This window comes from Sprattus sprattus (genome assembly GCF_963457725.1).
Source record: "Sprattus sprattus genome assembly, chromosome: 4".
NCBI classification, from domain to species: domain Eukaryota; kingdom Metazoa; phylum Chordata; class Actinopteri; order Clupeiformes; family Clupeidae; genus Sprattus; species Sprattus sprattus.
In genome coordinates this window covers 30,503,714-30,526,202 of record NC_137923.1, presented here as the reverse complement: position 1 = coordinate 30,526,202, position 22,489 = coordinate 30,503,714, and the positions used below count along the sequence as shown (strand labels likewise).

At 42.6% G+C, this 22,489-nt stretch overlaps 1 protein-coding gene across 1 annotated transcript; it reads right to left on the bottom strand.

The window, feature by feature from the left end:
- Positions 1-584: 584 nt before the first annotated feature.
- On the bottom strand, positions 585-19,847 carry LOC308363461 (rho GTPase-activating protein 21-like; the record flags this gene model as incomplete). Its single annotated transcript, XM_080836268.1, has 4 exons — positions 19,709-19,847; positions 2,230-2,418; positions 921-942; positions 585-640 (listed from the first exon to the last, which is right to left on the bottom strand). The coding sequence occupies exons 1-4, from the start codon at positions 19,784-19,786 to the stop codon at positions 585-587; spliced, it is 345 nt and encodes a 114-aa protein (XP_080692394.1). The 5' UTR covers positions 19,787-19,847.
- Between the last annotated feature and the right edge of the window lie 2,642 nt (positions 19,848-22,489).

The following is a 22,489-nucleotide window of genomic DNA, read 5'->3' as shown; positions in this document are numbered from 1 at the left end:
GCTGTTTTTTTATTTCAAATCACACAAGAAACTACTCACTGGTCACTACTAGCAAAGACTGCTTTAAGGACCACCTGGACCAACATCTCTTCTGCAGGCATTCACAACTTGAGTTGAGATAACCGTGTTTTCTGAGACTTGATAACACAGATATGAATTCAGCTCTCCTCTTGCTGTTGTTGCAGGACTCAGGAGATCCAATCAAAACAAACGCTACTCTACACAACAGCCCGACTAGACTAAACAGTTGGGGGAAAATACACAAACAATTTGCGGCAAGACATTGCAAATCTGAGAAAAACTCAGGCCACCTCACCCCACAGAAGACAGTGGTATCAGTTGGAGTGCCATATAATCTCATTAACTAAAAAGGTTATTTTTAAGGGGAAAACAAAACTATTAAAGTCGTATATCCCTGCTCAGAGAAGGGATGCTTCCTGAATTTGTCTGAAGGTCGACCAGGCAGGAGAAAAAGCCAATAGGAGGAACGCATGCCAGCCAAATCACTTGCGTTTGTCAGAGTCAGCTTAAATCCTCCGCAACATAGAAGCCACTAGGACGAGGTGCTGCGGTATATAGGTCCGTCAGGCAGAGTAAGCACTGGGCGGTAAAAACAGGACTTTGGAGACTAAAACTAATTCTGAGACATGAATAGAAAAATCAGACAAATGCAACATTATCTCCATCTTGTTATAGGGAACTATGTAGAGTAGTGTGTGTGTGTGTGTGTGTGTCTGTGTGTGTCTGTTTGTGTGTGTGTGCGTGTGTGTGTGTGTGTATGCGCATGCAGTGTGCGTGTGTGCTAAATGTAAATGTGTCTGTGTGCGTGTGTGCGTGCGTGTGTGGTGTGTGCATGGGTGTGTGTGTGATGTGTTTGTGTGGTGTGTGCATGTGGTGCAAAAGGAGGTCAGTAAGCTTACCTCTATGCCCATGTTCGTCTTCCTACAAGGGACAAGGGGAGAAAGGATTAAAATCTGTATACAGATAGAACGCTTCAGACAAAAATGACAGATTGCAAAAGGAAACTTCAAGTGTCTAGTGCTCGAGATAATACTACGCTTTAGATGTCTCGAGTATTCACCAGCCATGTCTGTGTCGTGCTGGTATCAGACCAATAGTGACTGTTAAACCCGAGAAGATTTCTTCCCAAGGCATCTTACTGTTCTACTACAGCTTGTTACAAAAATAATAAGGCATTAAGACTTCATGAGACAAAATCTTCTATTGACAGACATGAGCAGTGAAAACCACTTCTTGACTGACAAACTGGCCTAGCACATCATAACAGACTGCTGGTTCCTTCGAGCATCAGTGAGATATCATGCTCCAGATCTTTTTGACATCACCCACGGGTAACCCGGGGATACTAGCATTCTTCACCTTAAATCCACCTTTGAAGATCCACTATCGCGCCTACATTCCAAACATGGCGTGACACTTAAGAGGGTGCTCAACTCCATTTCGTGACTCAGCTTTTGCGGTTTATGAGGTTTGCAAAGGCGGCAGTGAGAGTGTGCTGGCGAGTGAAGGGGTGGGTGACTGCGAGGGCTACATAGAGAAGGATCGGGGGACTACAAGGGCTACAGAGAGAGAAGGATCGGTTGACTATGAGGGCTAGATAGAGAAGGATCGTGGGACTACAAGGGCTAGAGAGAGAAGGATCGAGGGACTATGAGGGCTAGATAGAGAGAAGGATCGGGGGACTATGAGGGTTAGAGAGAGAGAAGGATCAGGGGACTATGAGGGCTAGAGAGAGAAGGGGTGGGGGACTACAAGGGCTAGAGAGAGAAGGATCAGGGGACTATGAGGGCTAGAGAGAGAGAAGGATCGGGGGACTATGAGGGCTAGATAGAGAAGGATCGTGGGACTACAAGGGCTAGAGAGAGAAGAATCAGGGGACTATGAGGGCTAGAGAGAGAGAAGGATCAGGGGACTATGAGGGCTAGAGAGAGAGAAGGATCAGGGGACTATGAAGGCTAGAGAGAGAAGGGGTGGGGGACTACGAGGGAGAGAGAAGGATCAGGGGACTATGAGGGCTAGAGAGAGAGAAGGATCAGGGGACTATGAGGGCTAGAGAGAGAGAAGGATCAGGGGACTATGAGGGCTAGAGAGAGAGAAGGATCAGGGGACTATGAAGGCTAGAGAGAGAGAAGGATCAGGGGACTATGAAGGCTAGAGAGAGAAGGGGTGGGGGACTACGAGGGAGAGAGAAGGATCGTGGGCGCTCACCTTCAGGGAGGAATGTACGGCAGACTCGGGAGGGTACACGATGAAGTGACGCAGGGTGAAGCCGAAGCCCTGTGAGGTGCGTCGGAGGCGCAGGGTTTTGGGGCCCGGCCAGGAGAACGACTCCTCATCATCCTCCTCCTCCCCCGGCTGAAACAGACTACCCGTGGAGTCCCCATGCTCGGCTCCATCCTACAAAGACAGACAGAAAGGGGGGGTGTTAATGGATTTCATAAAACATAAATCAACCAATACCTTTCAGCTAAGACAAGGGTTTTAGTATTTTTTTTTTAATGGCATCAACAGGCATTGCCTTCAGCCGTTAGGAGCACTTCAAAGTCTTCTTTTGTTGTAGATGTGGGAGGAAAAAATACTTTTTAACAACGCATGTATGAAAACCACTGGAGAAGGCTGGGAAACACTGGATAAGACAGTCAAGTTATCTAGCACAGTAAGCCTCTGAACTATTCTACACAAGTAATACACTACAGGTTTGAAAGGTGAACTTTCACACGGGATTCTGACACTGACCTCTTTAGCTTGAATCATACACTTCCCCTTAAAGGCTGTCTGAAGGAGAAGGCCTTTGTGCTACTATTACAGGCCATGTGGGCATGCACCCACATAGTTGAAGCAATGAAATGCGACTCTCTTGATGGCACCAAATCCATTCCAAAAGGCAGCTGCTATCTGGGTCACCCACAAACCCACCTGGTGACCTCAGCCGGTGACCTCACAAGCATCGGGGCTTTGGTGCCACCGTGCTAGATAGCCTTGGGAACGGGCCTGGGGTGCACACAGCAGCACACAAGGCCTGTTTACAGAGTATTTATAGCTTCACACCTACACAGAGGTTCACACCCACACACACACCAGCACGGCCAAAACCTCAAATCCAAACTCAGTAGAGCATTGAACACCCCCCCGCCCCCCTCTTCTATGCTTGCTTTGCTTCCCTCTTCACTGCTTGGCATCTGCCGCCTCTTCAACTCGAACGTGACCATCTGATAGAAGGGGTGTTACTAGGCTACACTAACCCACTTGTGTATCCCAGTACCTGTGAACATGAAAAGGGAATGTTTATGCCTTACTGTACGCAGTGACCAAAACCACAGCTAATGTACTGGTCCTACTAATGGGAGCTTTGAGGTTGCAAGAGCTCAAGAGTACGATTTATCTGCTGGAAAAGCCACAAGCTGCAGTGACTGCGGGTTAAAACAAGTCTGAGTGAACTGTTAGCCCGTTTGCCTGCCTGCCCTTAGGAACAAAAAGGAACAGGTTTTATTGCAAATTATTGCTGGTTTCTAGATGGGCCCATGATGAGCTTTCCAAATGATACGAACAGCAGTGACAATCTTCAAGAGCAGATCCAATACTGCCTAACGTCTGAGGTTTCACACAGACAGGAGGGAGGCGGTGGGCCTGCATAATAGCCACACAAGTGAGTCATCTTGCACCGGCTTAAACAATGACCAAGCCTTTAAAATCAGAAGTGAACAGACATTAACAGGACTTTTTCCTGTGTTGAGGAATTTAAAGATAACTTTCCTCTATTGTCACTGTTCCTGGTATGTTGCCACAACGAAATCCTTCAAAAAATACTAAATCCTTCAATCAATATTTCAAGAACATGCAGTGCATTTTAACATGGAGAACTCTGTTTTGGTAAAGGGATTGTTGCATAGAAATGTATTTGCATAGAGCATGAACTCAAGCACATCACAGCCAAACTCAAACAACTTGAGGACTCGGGAACAACAACAACAACACTGACTAATCAGATATTCTGTGGACCTGCAGAACAAGTTTCTATCAGTGTTGGTCGTGACACACTTTCAGTGACTCCTGTATGTCGTCACAGCGCTGTGAATTTGGACATGTGCAGGCCCACCTAGACAGGGTTTTTCGTGCATAGAGAAAATGTAGGCGCGCCGAAGCCGTTTTGCCTAGCGCCTATGAAAAATTCCGACCGCCTAAAGGCAAAAAAAGTGCGCGATGAAAAAAAAAATAATAATAATCATCTATGCGTCACGCATGCAATGCCTGTCAGGGAATAGGTTCTCAATATTATGTTTCAAGAGTCCTACAGCCGAATTATCGTTCTGCTTTGATCAGTAAACGAGTTGATAAGTGTGTCTTTTTCTTGGCTGATCAACACGCAACTGTGAGTTGCGCAAATGGACAGAGCGGCCAGCTGCCAATCACTCAATCTGCGTATGCATTCCTGACTGTCAGTTGGCGGTGATTTTGAGCATAACATTCCATTTTCGGTATTCATGGCTTTCAATTTAATAAAATATCTGTTATGTTGAGGACCTAATGGATTTGTCTATCCGTTTGAACGAGTAACAGTAGACTCCGTGACCTCGGGAGAGGCAGACAACCGCATTAGTTTATCAATGAAAGCTCAGCTCGTTCTGAGGAGATTTGTGTTGCATCTCAAATATAAATCAGGGCTCTCAAGTGGCACGCATTGAGCGTGACAGTCACTAATTTTGGTCGTCTTTAATCACGCACTCCCGCCACACATCGTATTTCTCACGCTGAAAAAAACCTCTACGATATTTAATGTGCCGCAGCGCGCAAACATGACCTGGCCACGCTGCCCTCACCATGGAGGAATCAAGCACGTCTCCCCGAATCCACCGTAGTTCTGCCGTGAGGTGCCACTTATCAGCCTATCCAAAAAAAAGAAATGGCCTTCACAATAGCCAATCAGAAAAACCGTATATTTTGTATCTGTTGTATCTGGGTAAGATTTAATCCAGCAACCAATGAAAATAAAGCATCCTGGAATTGCGTGCAATTGATCTTCTAAAAGCTTCGTTCACCTGAGGAAACCACTAGAGCTCCGAGCACAAGGAGTAAGGAGTAAGTCGGAGTAAGTCGTCTCCTGTTTTAATGTGACGACAAATTCACAATGGTTTGACACAAGCAATGACAACTTGACTGTAGTTAGAGACTGCAGTTAGAGACTATTTCCCAGATAATTACCATCGGTTTTGTAGCCAACACACTTTTAGGCTACATCCTGCCTTTTCACTATAGCTTTGACTCTGAACTTCGTTAATAAATAGTATTATTAGTAGGCCTATTAAAGATATATGTAGGCTAAAATGACCATGAACTTGTTAAATCATTTTACCAGGGCACCAAAAGGCGGAGGGTGGAATGTTCACAGGCTGGTTGTGACCTCTGTACCTGACTTTAAAATAAAATAAAATAAATAATATTTTCCCTCAATTGAGCTCAATTCCCGGCTATTTCTGGTTAATCCCGTTCTTTATGGACCTAGAATCCCATTACAAGGATACCAGTGCTCAGCCTTGAAATATGGTTTAAGGCCACCTTTTAACTGTTGCTCCTGCTAAAACGTTGGAGCTGAGATTAGTTATTAGGCAGCTACCTCCAGAGTTTAAGATTACAGTAAGACCTGAAGTTTTGCCCTTGTGTGAACAGATGTCCTTGCCCTCTCTTTTAGCCGAAACACATCCAGTTATTACAGGCCTCGCAGTGCTACAACGCTAAACAGCACAGGACCAGAGCGCTCCCAGGTTTAACAGCAAAGTGAGAAAAGAGTCTCTGTGGTCATTCATTTATCAGTTTCAATTCTCTGTCACTGTATAATTGGACACACTGTCTTGATGTCCATGTGCCAGAGTCAGACCACAAGGAATGGCAATTCTTCAGACCCAGGCGTGTTTCCTTGTGAAAAAGCCACTGTGAAATAACATCAGAACTATGTTCAACATCCGCTGACATGAAGCACACACGTGCAGAGCAGCCCACAGAGAAAACACAAACACTGAGAGGAAACACTAAGATTGTTGCCCCTCAGCGGAGTTAAAGTGGAGCCCAAATTGGCCGTGTGAAATCTACACACAAACATCTTATCTCTGGTATCAGAGCGTGGCTGGTGCTGCAGTGGGCCGACATCCAGCACAGCAGCAGGCTGAGACACACACACACACACACACACACACACACACACACACACACACACACACACACACACACACACACACACACACACACACACTATAATTAAGCAGCAGAGTAAACTCCCGTCGGAACACACACACACACACACACACACACACACACACACACACACAGACACACACACACACACACTATAATTAAACAGCAGAGTAAACTCACGTCGGAATTCCCAGGAGCGCATTTCACTGGGGGACGCGGCAGGGCACTGCTTGGTCATTCCAAACAGATGCGTGCCGGGCGGCTTTGCCATTAGCACTCGTGCACTTAACGGCGTGGTGACAGACCGAGGCCAATAAATTCCAGGCCAACACCTCACTACCCCCACCTCACAACCATGCAACCGTCCTCTCCCGAAATGCTAGACCCATGTGTCATCCTCACATGTTTAAAGAGTCACACATATACTTCAAAGTAGAGCTGAGTGTCAAATATGAGACCTAAAAACGTCACTGGAATAGATCACCCATACACGTATCGACCAAGCCCAAACTAAACGGAGGACCTCCAATAGTTTACACAAATTGGAACAGAACAGCTGATACAAAGCAAAACTTTAGGCGAGGCTTTATAGTTAAGATGAAAAATGAACCAAAAAGCACCAAAAAGTAGGCCATGTTTAAGTCAAGCTAGCCATCTTAGAGTAATTACGCATAAAAGGACCGGCAGTCTTTTACTTAACTAGACTCAAATGTCCAATCATCGATTTCACTGGAGCTTGCTGTCTAGACTCATGCCACGCTCGCCCAGAGCGGAGGTCTAAGTGAGGGAGGTGTCTTTCATCTGCTGCGAGTGGCCTCATACTAGTCAACACAGTCTCACACAGAGAAGTAAGTCACTTGCAAAAGCACCACAGCATTGGTTTCAAAGCCTATGCAAACTAACCAAGCCCAAGTGTTGCATAACCCTGTCTTTCAACAAGAAGCCATGCCTTTCAGTTCACAGCTGTGTCATGACTCATAATATACACACACACACACACACACACACACACACACACACACACGACATGCACCCATGCATACACAAACACAGGCATGCTGTAACACTCATACACACTACGTTCAAAGAAAAACCTCCCAACACCCTAACCAACCAACACACAGGTCTCCAGCCTGACAATAGCAGCATTCTTAAAGGTGAGTTCATGAAACCCAACCAGACTGTAGACCTTGGCCAGGACTCACACTCCTTCCCATTTCTTATCATGGAAACAAATGATCACGCCTTATCTGCTCAGGAAAATGAGCTACGCAGGCCAGTGGAATCTGGATTTTGAATTTTGCATATGGAGAATAAAAAAATGTGATGTGTGAACGTGATTTCAGAGTGAAGGTAGGAAACGTTTCGTGAATTTAACTCCAGGCCTGAGTGAGTGCGCTTGAGATGGCGCTGGAATTTCTGGCCACACAAGAGCTCTCCTGTATCAGCATGTTAGGCAACATGCTTAATCTTCTAGTAGTAGGCTCGAGTAGGCTACATGTACATTACAGGGAGCTTTGACTCCCTATGCTTCCATAAGGGGCAGGGATTAAAATTAACTTTTTTCACCACCGTCCCGGAACCGTCCCGAAAATCATTTTCAACCGTCCCGAAACGTCCCGGAACCGTCCCGAAACGTCCCGGAACCGTCCCGAATTTTATGAAAAAAAAAAAACTAAATTCGGTGCAAATTAATTCAAACAATGAATTCCATTAAGATTATACAAGAATAAAAACTGCTGCTGGCAATAGATTTAAAATCCAAAACTGTTTATTAAAACTCTCTCAATTGGTTTGGGTCATTTCTTAAAACTGAGATGACATTCCTATTCCTGCATCCCATTTAATACAAGAATATGTCTTTTTCCACTCAGGAAGGAACTTCCTTTTTAATTTAATTTTAATATTTTCTTTTCTTTAATATGTATTAAATTATTCCCCATAGTCCATTCTCTTGATTTCATAGCTTTCAGCGTTGTTTATTTATGTTAGAGCTTTCATCCAATCATATTTCAGCTATCATGTGTTGCCAGGCTCCAAGAATCTTCCCCGAGAATAGAAATCTTCCCTGAGGCCTTCAGAATTGAACGTGACACGTAAACGTCCTTTGATTGGATACTGAGGCAGACCGGTGCAGTTCTTCAGTGCTCAGTTTAGTTGGCTAATGTGAAAACGACGTACATCGGTTGCAATGCTTATTATGCTAGTTGTTTCAATTGGTAAGACTAGGGATGCACCGATCCGATATTTGTATCGGTATCGGTACCGATATTGACGACATTTCTAGATCGGGTATCGGTGAAAATGTGCCGATCCAAAAAAAAAAAAAAAAAAAAATTTTTTTTTTTTTTTTTTTTTTTAATATTTATACTTGAATCCTATTCCTACTACCTTGCTGCTTTGATAATTCAATTTACCTCACGGGATTAATACAAGTTTATCTATCTATCTGTCTATTGGCTGATCTATTCAGTGTAATTCTATGCTGTGCGCTGTGAGTGACGTCATACAAAAGCAACACGCCGTGCAGAGCTCAGTGTTTACTAAATGGAGAGAGCGAAAGGATCTGCTATCTGGAGCTATTTATTATTTTATTATTTATTTTGTTTTACATTGTATTTTGAATCCCTAATTGCACTGACTGAACCAGTCACACTATATTTATATGATTAAGATTGTTTTACTGGTGCAAAATGATTAAATAAATTAGTAATTCAGTACATTTATATCTGTTTATTTGTTTTTTTTTTACATAGGAAAGAAATGTTTAAGTCAAGTCTCATGCTCCCAGATCTCCCCCAATGAAACTTACAGTTTGTTACCATCATTTCGCTTTTTTTTTATATCGGTATGGGATCGGTATCGGCCGATACTAAACCTCAGATATCGGTATCGGTATCGGAGGTGAAAAAAGCGGATCGGTGCATCCCTAGGTAAGACTAAATATAATTACATTAACCAACTCAAATAAACTAGTTTACACCAACTTGATAATTCCAGTTTTTGATACAATTACAACGCCATTTTCAAGACGGAACTTTCAAGAAAAACTGGATATCGTGAGGATAGGAAGTTTAATGAAACTGCTTTGCAGATGGGACAATGCGATGTTTAGTGGACAAACTTGTTAAAGCTCACATAGGCTACTTTCGGTGGACTGAATAAAACTTTGTAGACTAATCCCTGAAAATCGCCTTTTATTTTTAAGTAATATCCAAGCGATCATATAACTGAGTTTACTACTCTTAATGTATTGTTAATACGAGTGTATTGATTTTAAATGCTCCGGAAAATATTAATTAAGTCTGTTGTACTTGACTATCCTATGTTAAGGTGATGCAATGCTCACTTTTATACCGCCTTTCTGTATAAATATATGGTTCGAGAGCCATGGCGTCATAATGATGGTATTAAGAGGTGGATTCACTCAGTTTAACATCGTGTAGCACATCACTGAAGGCCTAGTCGTGAAATGCACGGACCGCCACTGTTGTCACTAATAGAACACAAACGTGAGGCGCGAGTCCATTTCAAGTCAAGTCAGATTTATTGTCAGTGTCTAATGTCTTCATTCAAGGACATTGAAATTGCGTTTCTTTTCCGTTTAAATGAGTTGCAAGTGCAATAAAAAGCGGGCTGAAATTCTTGTCGTCCCAACGTCGTCCCAAATTAAATTGTTTATCGTCCCAATGACAATTGAATACGGCCCCGGGACGACGGGACAACGTTAATTTTAATCCCTGATAAAGGGAGGATTTGGCCAATACGTGTTTGCCCAAAATCAGGTTATGGCTACAGAGAGGCTCAGGATGTCCACTTACACAGAACAACTCAAGATGGAATCTCTTTAAACACTACTCTTAAGCATGAGACAACATATCAGAATGGCATTGAGGGAGAGGGAGAGATGAGATTGTGAAGATAAAAAGAGAGATGTACACTGGGGCATTCAGTGTACGCTATCCAATATCTCACCAGCTGGCAACAGCTCCACGTAGCCGCACACACTGAGCCCAACACTCCACCTACTAATCCGAACACGAGCCGAAAATTCGTTAAAGCTCTTTCATAACAGTCCTTTTGCTATCTGTAAGTGCCATCATTTTGTTCCCCACAGCGACAGAAGGACAACGACTCCATCAAGGGGAGGCTTTCCCGCTCACTCAACAAGCAGAGCAATTACAAAAGGTGACCCAAAGGGCTTTTGGTGAGGTTAAACTGACTCAAAGTTGCCAAAGGCATGAAACCAATAGCTTATTTCAGCGCTTCAGTGATGGTGACTATTGACACAAGAGTCAATGGCAGAGAACTGCCCATCATGAGACCATTAAGGACTGGAACTTCACATGAGAGCATGTTAGGCAGTTCTCGGCTCTACATAAATGCCATGTTCTCGGATCCAGTTCTCGGATCTACATAATGCCATGTTCTTGTTAAGGCAGAAAATATTAAGGACTGGAACTTCACAGACCGGAAGAAACCTTAATTAAACTTTAATATAACCCATGCGTGAAGCCAGACATGGCGGAAGAGTTGAGATGAAGACATTTCCTGGGGGAGGGGGGGAGAAAAACTAAATTTGAAGGACAGACCACCAACCAAAACAGACCATCATAAGGCAGACCCCCTCCTAACCAAACCCTAGGTACTTATTATTAAAATTGTCAGTGAAAGACTTCAATCATCATGCTTTAAAGTTAGGCAACCACATTTACAATGCGGTGAGGCTTTTTATATCATGACCACCCAACCAACAGGTGGCCATTTGTGAATGCAGATTACAGAACAGTGAACACGGTAAAGGATCTAATAGTTAAGGAAGTGGTCTGTGCATCATTATCTATAAAGATTTGTAGAACTGTATATAGTTATGCCAGGAAAACCAGTGAACATGTTTAACAGAACAGCTGAGAATATACAACTGTCTGAGAAAGGACTGAACTCTACACGGAAATGAAGACTGTCCATGTGTGTGTGAATAAAAAAAAAAAAATGAAAATGACTGCGCCGGTTTGTGTTTGCAATGAGGGACTGTGTGTGTGTGTGTGGGGGGGGGGGGTGTATGCTTTCCCAGTCTCCCTGATCTCCTGAACACCAGACCTGTGTTTGCAAAACAAACTCCCCTGAGGCACACATGCAAAGCAGACACACACACCTTGGTCCAGCCCACCACTCAAAGAACAACACAAAGGACACACGGCCACAGACATTAAGACCTGACAGGCCACGACGCAAGGAAGCAAATGCAGAAAAACACACAGTTACAGGACATAGCCTACTTTACTTCACATACCAGGTACACAGTCACGGTCACAAAAATACAATAACGTTGAAAGAGTAGGGAAGATCAGCCTGTATTGATAACTGTTCCAAAGACCAGGCAGAACTCTTCCTTATGGAGTTAAATTATCTTTTGTGTACAAGGTTGTCTGACTGCAATCTAACATGATCCCTGAACAGGGGTAATAGCCATCTAGTTGAAAGGCCTTCTTGCATTACTAATACTCTACATAGGCCCATGAATGGACAGCTCTTACCATTCACATCAAACCAACTACATCATAAGAAATTGATCAGACATAAGCCAATTCAAACACCAACAATGAGTTGACCTAAGCTTTGCAGGACACATGTAAAGCGTTTAGGGTAAATTCAAAGCCAGAATTAGGGTTCATTCACAACGGATACTGGAGAAATCGATGGCTTTGTGATGGTGCCTAGATGCACTCCACACCTGAGGCTCCAGACAACTCAAGTTAGCTGATGGCTGTCGAATTCTGAGCCACGGGCTGATCAAACCCAGCACTGTCCTGTGAAAGCGGGGAGTTAATGAGGCAGATGTCTTCCTGTTTACAGTGTGAAGGCAGATACAGCAACACATCCCCTCAAATGGCACCTCCTACATTCCTGGGTTGACTTCAAAACTTCCAAATACCAGGATTCGGTTCTTCTATGTATTGTAGTATAGTCATAATAGGCCTTGTTTCAGGATCAATGTGGGGGGAAAAAAAAAATCACATTCATCAAAATGTATACAAAAATGTATACAATATTTGTATGTAGGGTAGCAGCTTGCATTCACAGTGTTACCCACACTTGAGTGAAGTGCTGCTGTTTGTCCTGGTCATTCATCCTCCCGAGAGGTTATGAGATTCTGGCCAGCCACATGTCATGCTCGCTGGAGAGGCTGAGCTCATCTCGGGGGGGGGGGGTCAAAGCAGGACATGAATAGAACTTCATTTTACAAACTATTTCCATAACGTCTTCATTCACTAGCACATTCTACACACAGCTGCAAAGCTAACACCACAAATAGCAAAGACCTGCAAGTCCATTACTGTCAGGCAATTCTACAGGCTATGGTATAAGAATAACCTGATTAGAATAATATACCCATTAACAGTAATAATGGTGGCATTATCTAGTATTCTTTTGTCCAAGTATACCTATATGCTAAAGATGGGACAAACATTGTAAAAAGACTTGAAAGCAAGGCTGTTATTGTGGTCTCTCAGCTGCGTGTGTGCCCAAAACATCAGGAAATGTCTGCAGAGAGCCAAACAGCCAAGCAGAGTCGCTTCCTTTCTTCCCCAGGCATGTTTGATGAGAGCTGAGCCGATTACACATGGTGCCTTTGCTGCCTTACTGGATTTCTTGCGCAACACTGAACTTGTGCTGCTATGTTATGCTAGTGTTGAGATGCCACTGCAATTGAGTTAGTTGCATAAGCAGTGCTCTCGAAAACATGCACATAACTGACAATGGAATCTGAAACCTACACACCTGGCCAGCGTCGAGAAAACACGAGAGAGAAACCCGAGCTTGGATGACGTCAGCGTTGTTGGCTGAGGGAATAAAACTGCCCTTCATTTTAAGTTCTTCCCCTCTTATGACGGAGGAACCAAGGAGATGGTCTTTTTGTCCTAAGAAAGCTTACTGTCACACCAACAACAGCAAGTTAATGAATTCACCATGACAGTAACTCTTAGTGAGTCAGTGAGCCAGTGAGTTTGACACAAGAGCACATCGGCTGCCTCTCATGAAGAGAAACCAAAGCCCCTTTTATACAGCATGTTCAAGGTGGGAATGCCATACCGCTTTTCTACCTCGTTGCTCTGTAGAAAACGTACAAACCCAGAATGCGGGGCATTATTGTTTGGTTGTTACACCGCCAGCAGAGGCGGTCAGAACATCTGACATGATATCTCGCAGCTCCTTTTATCAGGGTTTTTCCGGTCAAGGGGTCAAGGAGTTTCCTGAACCAGTGTTCAGAAAGAATCAATTTTAACAGGCAAATTTGAAACTTACCTACACATTTCAATAATTATCTGTTACAAACACAAATATAATGAAGCCTGTATAATTTATACCTAGGTTGACAATGAAACAAAAGCAGGAAAATGTTCTCGAATTAGTTTCGATTGTTACCAGGATGTCACCCTGCGGTGGCCATTTGGATATAGGGTGCCCTACAAAATTCAAAAGATAATGTCCAAATCCTACCCGTTTTCAATTGCAGCTTCACAGCATGATCATGCTTGACACTCTAATTTGATGCAATCAAAAACTGTCAAACTGTCCTGTTTAGCAACCAGTGTCATAAAACTAACTATTCTACGACAAAATTGACAAAAGAAATGTAGGCCTATTGTTTACTGTTGCTAGCTAGGTCACAGTGAAACCATATTTCCAGCATAAGCTATGCTGCAAGTTAGTCGTTAATTTGTCCACATAGGCAAAACGCAGTTTGGACAAACAGAACTGCCCCACTGAAGAGAATATAGGTCATGCTATGTTCACAACATGCCTCTGCTACCGCAATTCCTTGGTTTGATAAGTGCAAAAAAAGCAAAGCGGTCAAGGAGTTTTCCTAATGGTGATATGCCAGGATCAAGGAATAGAGAGAGCCCTCAGTCCAGGCCATTCGCAAAACACTTCCAGAATCTTCTCTGAAGGAGAAACTGGAGGCTGGCTGGAGCCAATTGACCTTCTCTATTAAATTGAGGATCCATTTTCCACTCTCTGTTCTGCCTGGGTTAATCACATGTTTCCTGGATGGGCGGCTGAGTCGTGGGGGAATAGCAGACACTGTGTCTTTAACAAGGGTCTGGCCAGACAGCATTGGGAAGTAGAGTGCAGAAGAGAAGAGCTATAATTCAATCGCATTTCTCTCTGAGGTCAAGCTCAAGACCATCTGTATTATACTGAGTTTTATGAGCAACACGCCTCTACGAGTCTACAGCATTGTAGTGCTGGCGCAGCAAAGATCCAGCATGGTCACTGATGTTACGTCAACACCATGCATTTTGATATTTCATTACAGGCACAGCCTATGCACTCAGCAGTTCCCAAGTGTCCTACTAGTTCTCTCCTCTACTTGGAGATCTAGTTGGCTACATTCTGACCCGGGTGGTTTTATACATTTTGCTTGTAAAGTTGCCACAATATTTAGGAACAGAGCATCTAGTTCTTTCTCAGAGTCCAAACAGTAAGTCAAATTGTCTTTAAACACTAAGGGTGAATAGAGCACTTGCTGGTGGAGAGGTGTGGTGCTGATCAAAGCTGCCGTGTGAACAGGTCACAGGTGAGGCACTATAAACAAAGGCTTGGGGTTAACTTTTCAATGCCGCTCAAGGTGGTGCATCAGCATGTTCTTTCACAAGCCGGAACCGCAGGCTTACCATGTGCTTTGAGGACATTTCAGGACTCAAAATCAGCCTACAGAAATGGTGTAGCTGGTACCACCACCTTTTCCAGGTAGTAGCACCAGCATATAATTCAGTAGTACTGGGGGTGTATATCTCATATATCTTCATTAAGACTCTTTGAAAAATAATTGTATGTATCATGAATGTCAATTTTTTATTTGGTATTTGGTATTCATCAACACTCCCTCGTGTCATGGCACAATGTGAGAACAAACGCAATTGTAAACTAGCCTAATTGCTATTTTTATTAGGGATGCACCGATCCGCTTTTTTCACCTCCGATACCGATACCGATATCTGAGGTTTAGTATCGGCCGATACCGATCCGATACCGATATTAAAAAAACTGCGCAAAACTATGGTAACTGTGTGTATGTGTGTGACCACACGTGCGAGAGGGAGAAATGAGGAGTGCATGACATGAGATCTTGGAGCATTTTTTGCTCATTTGCTACTTAACATCATGTCTATTCATCACTATCAATTCATAACATAGGCTAAAAATTATCACAAATAATGTACGTTCTAACTAGCGCTAGTGTTCATATTAGTTAGCAATCATATATCCGCTAGCGTCAACTTTTACGTTACATTGTAGAGGCTCAGCATGGTGACCTGTTAATGTATTTGCTGGTTCTAGTCTGTTAAAAGACCCACGATTACCAAAGCAGTATTCTTTATCTCCCTTTAATGTGCATTCATCAATTTCCATTACATGACGATGCATGTGATCTTACATTTGTGTGTGTCTGCAATGAGAATGGGGACTAATTAGCACTGCACTGAATTACTTAGTTATTGCTACACGATAACAATTACACAACTAATATTACTCGATACATATAATTGTGGACATTACACAAGGCAACATGAATCTCATTCAAAGCTCATCCAGTCGAAATCTTAACAGGATGAACCCATCTCTATTACAGCGAATCAACATCAGGACATAACTAAATCTCCGCTTAGCATGCTAATCGCTACTAATAGCAACGTGCACTCATAATACACTACCTATATACATAAACATTTATTAAAAAAAAAAAAAACCCGATCTAGAAATGTCTTCAATATCGGTACCGATACAAATATCGGATCGGTGCATCCCTAATTTTTATAACCTGACCGAACTGGTAAGAAAAGCTAACAAGTAAAATCAACACTAGCTGACACACACATTACACATTAGTGACATGACCGGAACACAGGTCTTCATTTTAGATTAAAACATTTGTGTGGGAGCGTACAGCATGACAAACAAGAAGTCTCCATACATGGATTATACTTTACTTTTATTGCAAACTTAACTTTTTCAAACGAAAATGTAGTGGGTATTTTGATGAATTTATACAAGCCAGGACAGTCAAAGTGAAGTAGATTAGAGCAGGAAAATGTGATGACCTGGTTGGACACGGAGTGTCAGTGGTCAGAAAAATACAGATTGTTTTATTTTTTAAATTAAAAACACACAAACACAGAGGCCAATATGATTTGGTTATCCAGTTGACATACAGAAGAGGCTAAACACAGTCGAGGCTAAACACACCAGGGCCCACTACCAGGACTGATATGTCTCCTTCTTGAAAAACAATGAGGGAGGACAAAAAATCTGACAGAGGGCCGCTTGAACATCACCTTGGCAGTGTAACAACTCGATTTAAAAAGGGGTGGGGAGGATCCATTGGGCCAATTCTAATTTAAAGCTGACTTGACATAACTTTGTCACCAGATCATGCACACTCGACAATAAGCACTGTGTTACGGCTTCCTGTTCCGCTCAGCTGCAGTCCAGGGTGAATGAGGTGCCAAACGAGGGCAGCAATAACAAACCCAAAGACCCAAGCTCAGGGAAAAACACACACACACACACACACACACACACACACACACACACACACACACACACACACACACACACACACACACACACACACACACACACACACACACACACACACACACAGACTATAACCATCATTGGCAGAGCAACAACACCAACACCAAATTATTGATTGTCAAGTAATAATAAATTAACTGAGACCATCCTTCAAAGAGACACATGTACAGCTATTAACAGTGAAACCCACCACAAGCATAGACAACTCTAGGTTCTGGATTAAAAGAAATCAAGTCATCAAGTGTGTAAGAAACACCTTTTTTTTAAAGAACTGTCATCACTGACTTGCTCGGCATCTTTTACAATCACACAAAGTGAACCGGTAGAGATTGGTGCGGACAGACCTGATTGGTCAATGGTCATGGTTCAAGCCACACCCGAGGCTGCAAGTTAGACCCCACCCACTGTAGCCTGTGCACCTGAGCCCACCGACCAGACTCATGTCAAAGCCAAGCTCCTGCGACTTACACCTCAGAGACAATCATCTAATGTAAAGCAGCCGCTGTCATCATGCCCCTCTCATCCAGACACACACTATCTAATACGTTTCAAAAAAAAAAATTGAACGGTTGAATAAGTGTCTGGCCTAACCGGTATATTAACAGAGATGGACCAAAGACTTGGCTAACTCTCTATTTAGAGTCGGAGATGGGTGGGAGCCAGTCTGCACAGTGCCAGGCAGAGGCAGAGGCCAAATCGTTCAGCATACCAAACAAAAAGATGCTTCTTCAACCAAAGTAACCAGCCGACGGTGAATGATCAGTTAGGACATCACAACACAGACACATTTGGCCAACTGGGTTTTCACTGCAAGGAGAATAACCCACCAAATATCCTGTATAATAGAGGGGTATGTACTGATTTGGAGGGAATTCACATTAGGTCTTCTGCATTAATCTCATTTCACAATGGGTGCCTGAACGTCAGAGGACTGAATTAACCTGGTGGGGCCTGGAAATGCCATTTTAAAAGATGATGCACTGTATGTTGCTGTATCACTGTTGCTGACAAGGTCGTATGAATGCCTAAGATGCATATGGGCCTGTGATGTCCTGTGTGAAGGAAACTCTCTCCATGCAGCCGCTGGACTCATTAATCACTTCAGACATAAGACCTCAGCATTCTTCAAACTTCAGACATAACGTTTTTATATCAGCCAAAAAGACAACTTGCAAGGATGCTTTAGAACTTAACTCACACATAATGATATTCTAACAGGGAGGGAGAAAACCTTAAACTTAAAGCAATTGTTGTTCCTCTCATGGTTTTCCAGGTAATGTTTTCCCCCACTACTTTGTAAACACAAAAATGGGATGTATTTCAGCTTTGGTCCAACACAAAGGACACTGAGCTTTTTTAATTATCTATCAGTGCTCTTACATCACAAGCTGCTAGATTAGGTATAAACAACCCCTCATCCTTGGATGCCAATTCTACACAGTGTTTTAGTGTTGGCATCAATAGTGGCAGAGTTTTTCTCCATCCTTAGATATTACACCATCTGTTGCCAAGTCTGCCAAGTCTGCTTCTCTTGTCACCCCGCCACTTCTCCCAAAACCTTGATGTTCCCTTTACTTTGTGATGAATTCATTTTCTCTGTGTGCCCCGTTATGATGACAGAGCGGGGAAGACGTCCGTCCCTCAGACGAGATTCGCCGGAGGAAGGAAAACAGAAGCCGAGCGACATATTAGATTAGAAGAGCGTAGTGGTGGTGGTGGGGGATGAGCAGAGAAATATGCAGACCCTATAAATAGGTGAACTTCCACCCATGGCCAATCTGGAGAGAGGAGATTTACACAAAGGTCTTCATTCAGACAGTGGGCAGTCAAAAAAAAAAAAACGCATTAGAGAGAGGGGGCTACATGACTGACTACAGTAGCCTGACTGGCGGCAGCACGAAGGCACAGACTTCAAGCATTTCAAACTACAATGTATGGAGCTGAAACACTTGACATCGAAATAAACATGCACTTGCACATGTACCCATTTACAGTTAAGTAGGGAGAAAATGTGTGTTTCATGCCCCCTGATTACAGTAAAAAATCCACATGAACTCATGTATGGTAGACATGTATTGACATAAGTCAGCATCCTACCCAAAATAAATATTAAAAAATGACCATGTAGCTTTCGGACATTTATCAAAGATGAAAATGGGCTGTGTGTACACAGCTGTTGTGTCATAAACTAAAACGTTATGAACAGACAGGCTTTTGGAGAGAATCAGTACATCACCATGCCTGAAACTATTTAGTTTGGCCCCTTCGGAAACAAGGCAACACCCCACCAAGAGAATTTCCTTCACCATCCAAGGAATGGCATTTTCATTTGGAAACAGAACTAGATTCCTTTTGCCCTTGTTCTGCACTCGTGTGCGCTAAGCAGTATGTCATTTTAAACTGTCTCAATATGGTGGATGCATACTGCCATGAGGTGAAACGAGGGTATAGGGCATGAAAAACTCTTGTTCAGTTGGTAATCAAATATGTGAAAGGTACAGGCGCATTTTTATTACATACCAAAAATTGTGGCTACATGACCCATCAGTGACTTTGACTATTTCATTCCACAAATTGTTTACTGTCTGGCCAGTCACGACCACTGCGTGGGAAACTCGTGTGTCACTAGTCTACTGTCAGCTAGGCCTACAGTTGGTAAGGTCTACGGATGAGGGGGGAGTACCACACACCAAAACAAGTTGACGTGGACTTTTTTCCCTAAACATTACCGCTGTGGGGCAAAGAAATTATCTTGAGTGAGTCACAATCTCAGATTAGTCGATCTGTATGGAAAGTTTGGAAGTACACACCAAGCCTGTTTTTTTTTCTTCTTTTGAACCGACTGTTGACACCAAGCCAGACATGGCGATATCAAAAAAATAAACAAAAGCCTTACCTCGCCCATGGGCAGTCTGGCTGAAGGTCTTGCATCATCGTCCTCGTCGCTCGGCCCCATCCGATGTGTCGCCATCATTTAACTTCGCGAAAAAGGCGACGGTTGTCTGCAGCCCACATTGAGGTGATATCCAAAAGAAAACTGGAGTAAATTCAAATCCCGGTTCGTTCAGTGGCAAAGTTTAATCCACTCCGTGTTCCGTCTTCATATCTTTGTCGAACAAGCTCTGCTCTCGTGCATCAACTTAGTAAAAAAAAAAAGAAACAGTTAAACTTGCAATGTTTGGATCGTGAAGCTTGATTATTTCGTTGATATAATAAAACTATATCACTTTCCAAGTCGATTGAAGTTTACAGCTGTAACCGACAAGACACTACATGAATAACTGGTATATTATTAATTATCGGACTGGCTTCATACGGCAACGAGACAACAGATGTATGTTGAGGTGTTTGTGAAGAATAAAACAAAATCGAGAACTTCAAACTCTGCCAAACTTTCCTGCCATTTTTTAAAGATTTCTCTGGACATCAATTTGCTTTTAGAAATCACAAATTAAAAAGATACTTGATGGGTACTTTTAAAACGTTAAATATATCCCAAGTGCCACATGCTTTCCCGAGCTTCGTGTGAGATCCCCTGTTGTTCTCGGGCTTATGCGTTCCACAACCACGCACGGTGCATAACGATAGCCAGCTAGCTGGTTAGCTACAACAGCGACCGGTGAAAAAACTTCAAAAGCCACAACGTTTAATCTTGTGGTAGGCTCAAGTTTGCAAAAGTTACCCAACAACCGTACCGACCTGTTTCATGAGAAATAACACACCCACCTGAGTGATACTACCTAAGCAGCAAACTGTTTTGTATTTAACAGCACATTAGCAGTCGAGAAGTGGGTGCGGGTTAAAACTCATGGACTTGTAAGCCATAGCCACCAGCTAGCCATAGTTCACCGTCCTTATCGTCACTTGAATTACAGTTGATTGTTTCCCATGATGGGTTAATAATCCATTAAATCACTCGCAAGATCCAAAGAAAACTAAGGTAAGCACGACATCTTCTTCAAAAACTTGTAAAAAATATACATTTCAACCAATACGAACTTAGCGTAGCAGCGACCTAGCACAACAAAAATGCCTCGGTATCGTTACAATGGTTGCTCGCTCCTACCTGTTGGGAATAAAGCACCGTGGCAAAGTGGTAAACGCCCATTGAAAACTATAAAAAGTTTTCAATTTTATAAGGAAGTCGGCATAAAATGAAGTATCCTTTGGTGCCTTGATTCTGCTTAGGTTTTCTAAGCTATTTTAACGGTGCCAAAGTTTTTCTTATTCCCCGATCCATCTCAAAATACACGCGCCGCGCACTGTTGGAATTGTGCAGTAGGAGCACAAAATCCTTGGAAACACCACCCTCCTTCTCTCCAGCAGCAAGCTAAACCAATCAGATTGCACCTAACTTTCCAAGTTTAAAATGTAGCCAATTAAAGGCGTTCTTGCAAACAACATTTTTTAATAATAAATGTGTAAAGTATACGGCCACATACGTTTTAAATAAAAGTAACATATTTGAAATTAAATAGTTGTTACTTAGTGGTTCAACGTTTAATGTTGAATATACTAGTTCTTATGAGCACTCAGGATGTTAGTTATATAGAATATGGGTTTGTCAACAGCAATGTGTAGGTTATTAGCCTATGAGTTCTATATTTAATATTTGCATATTTTCTATTGCTGATGTGGAGAGGCTTCAGACTTAAACGGAACTTACGTTTTAAATATTAAATTATGTATTTTGAGTCATCTATATAATTTGTTCAGCCCTTTGTTCTCAAAATAGCCTACAATCTTCATTATCTATTGTTTTTGTTGTTTAGTAATAAGTAAAAAATATGTATTTTTATAAGATAATGTAAATGTGTTGCCTTTTTACCAGCATGTCATTATTTCCATGTATGTGTGCTCAAAATGTGTGTATGTGTGCTCCTAAATGTATACATTAAGTGGACGTTTGATTGTTTTGTGATCAGCATTGCTTCGGCTTAACAAGGGAAGTCATATACCATACAACCTATATATATATATATATATATATATATATACATAAAAAAGGTGTAACACATTATCCTTGCCATTGACTCTTTCTCATACTCTCTTACGTCCAACAACTGTTTGACTGGATTACTGGAGTCACATGCCACCTTAGTTCAAAGAGGGGTCGGGGAGAGTTTGGCATGTGGCTGGCAGTGCCGAGGAATGTCTATTCGCACAGTTTGCCCCCCGAGAGCAACCGCCCGTGGGCCGAACGCTTTGCCTACAATCTGAAATAGCCAGCACAGTACTTCCCCTGTCTGCTTTCAAGGCGTATGATGGCCTAATTATTGTTCAGTGATATTTTTTCACTGGCTGAATGAGACTAGGAAAGTTTCCCTCGCAGGATAATTTGTTGTTGTGTCCTAGAATTACACTAGACAAGACCCAATTTGATCTGCTCCCTTTTCAGCTGTCTATACAGATGACTGTCTTGAGGTTCAATTTGATAGACTTCCTAGACCACTAAGGAGGAAAAACTTAACTGAAACTGGGATAAAAACTGGGTTAAATACACTAGTTTTTGCATTGTTTGCAAGATATCCTATTCTTAACACACATATGCAGGCACACTCTCACACATAGAGACAAAACACACACACACACTCACATAGATTTCTAAAAAAAAGTGTTCAGTTTCATCGGGGGGGCCAAACAAATGTTCCTTTCATTCAAGGGCAGAAGGGGCCAC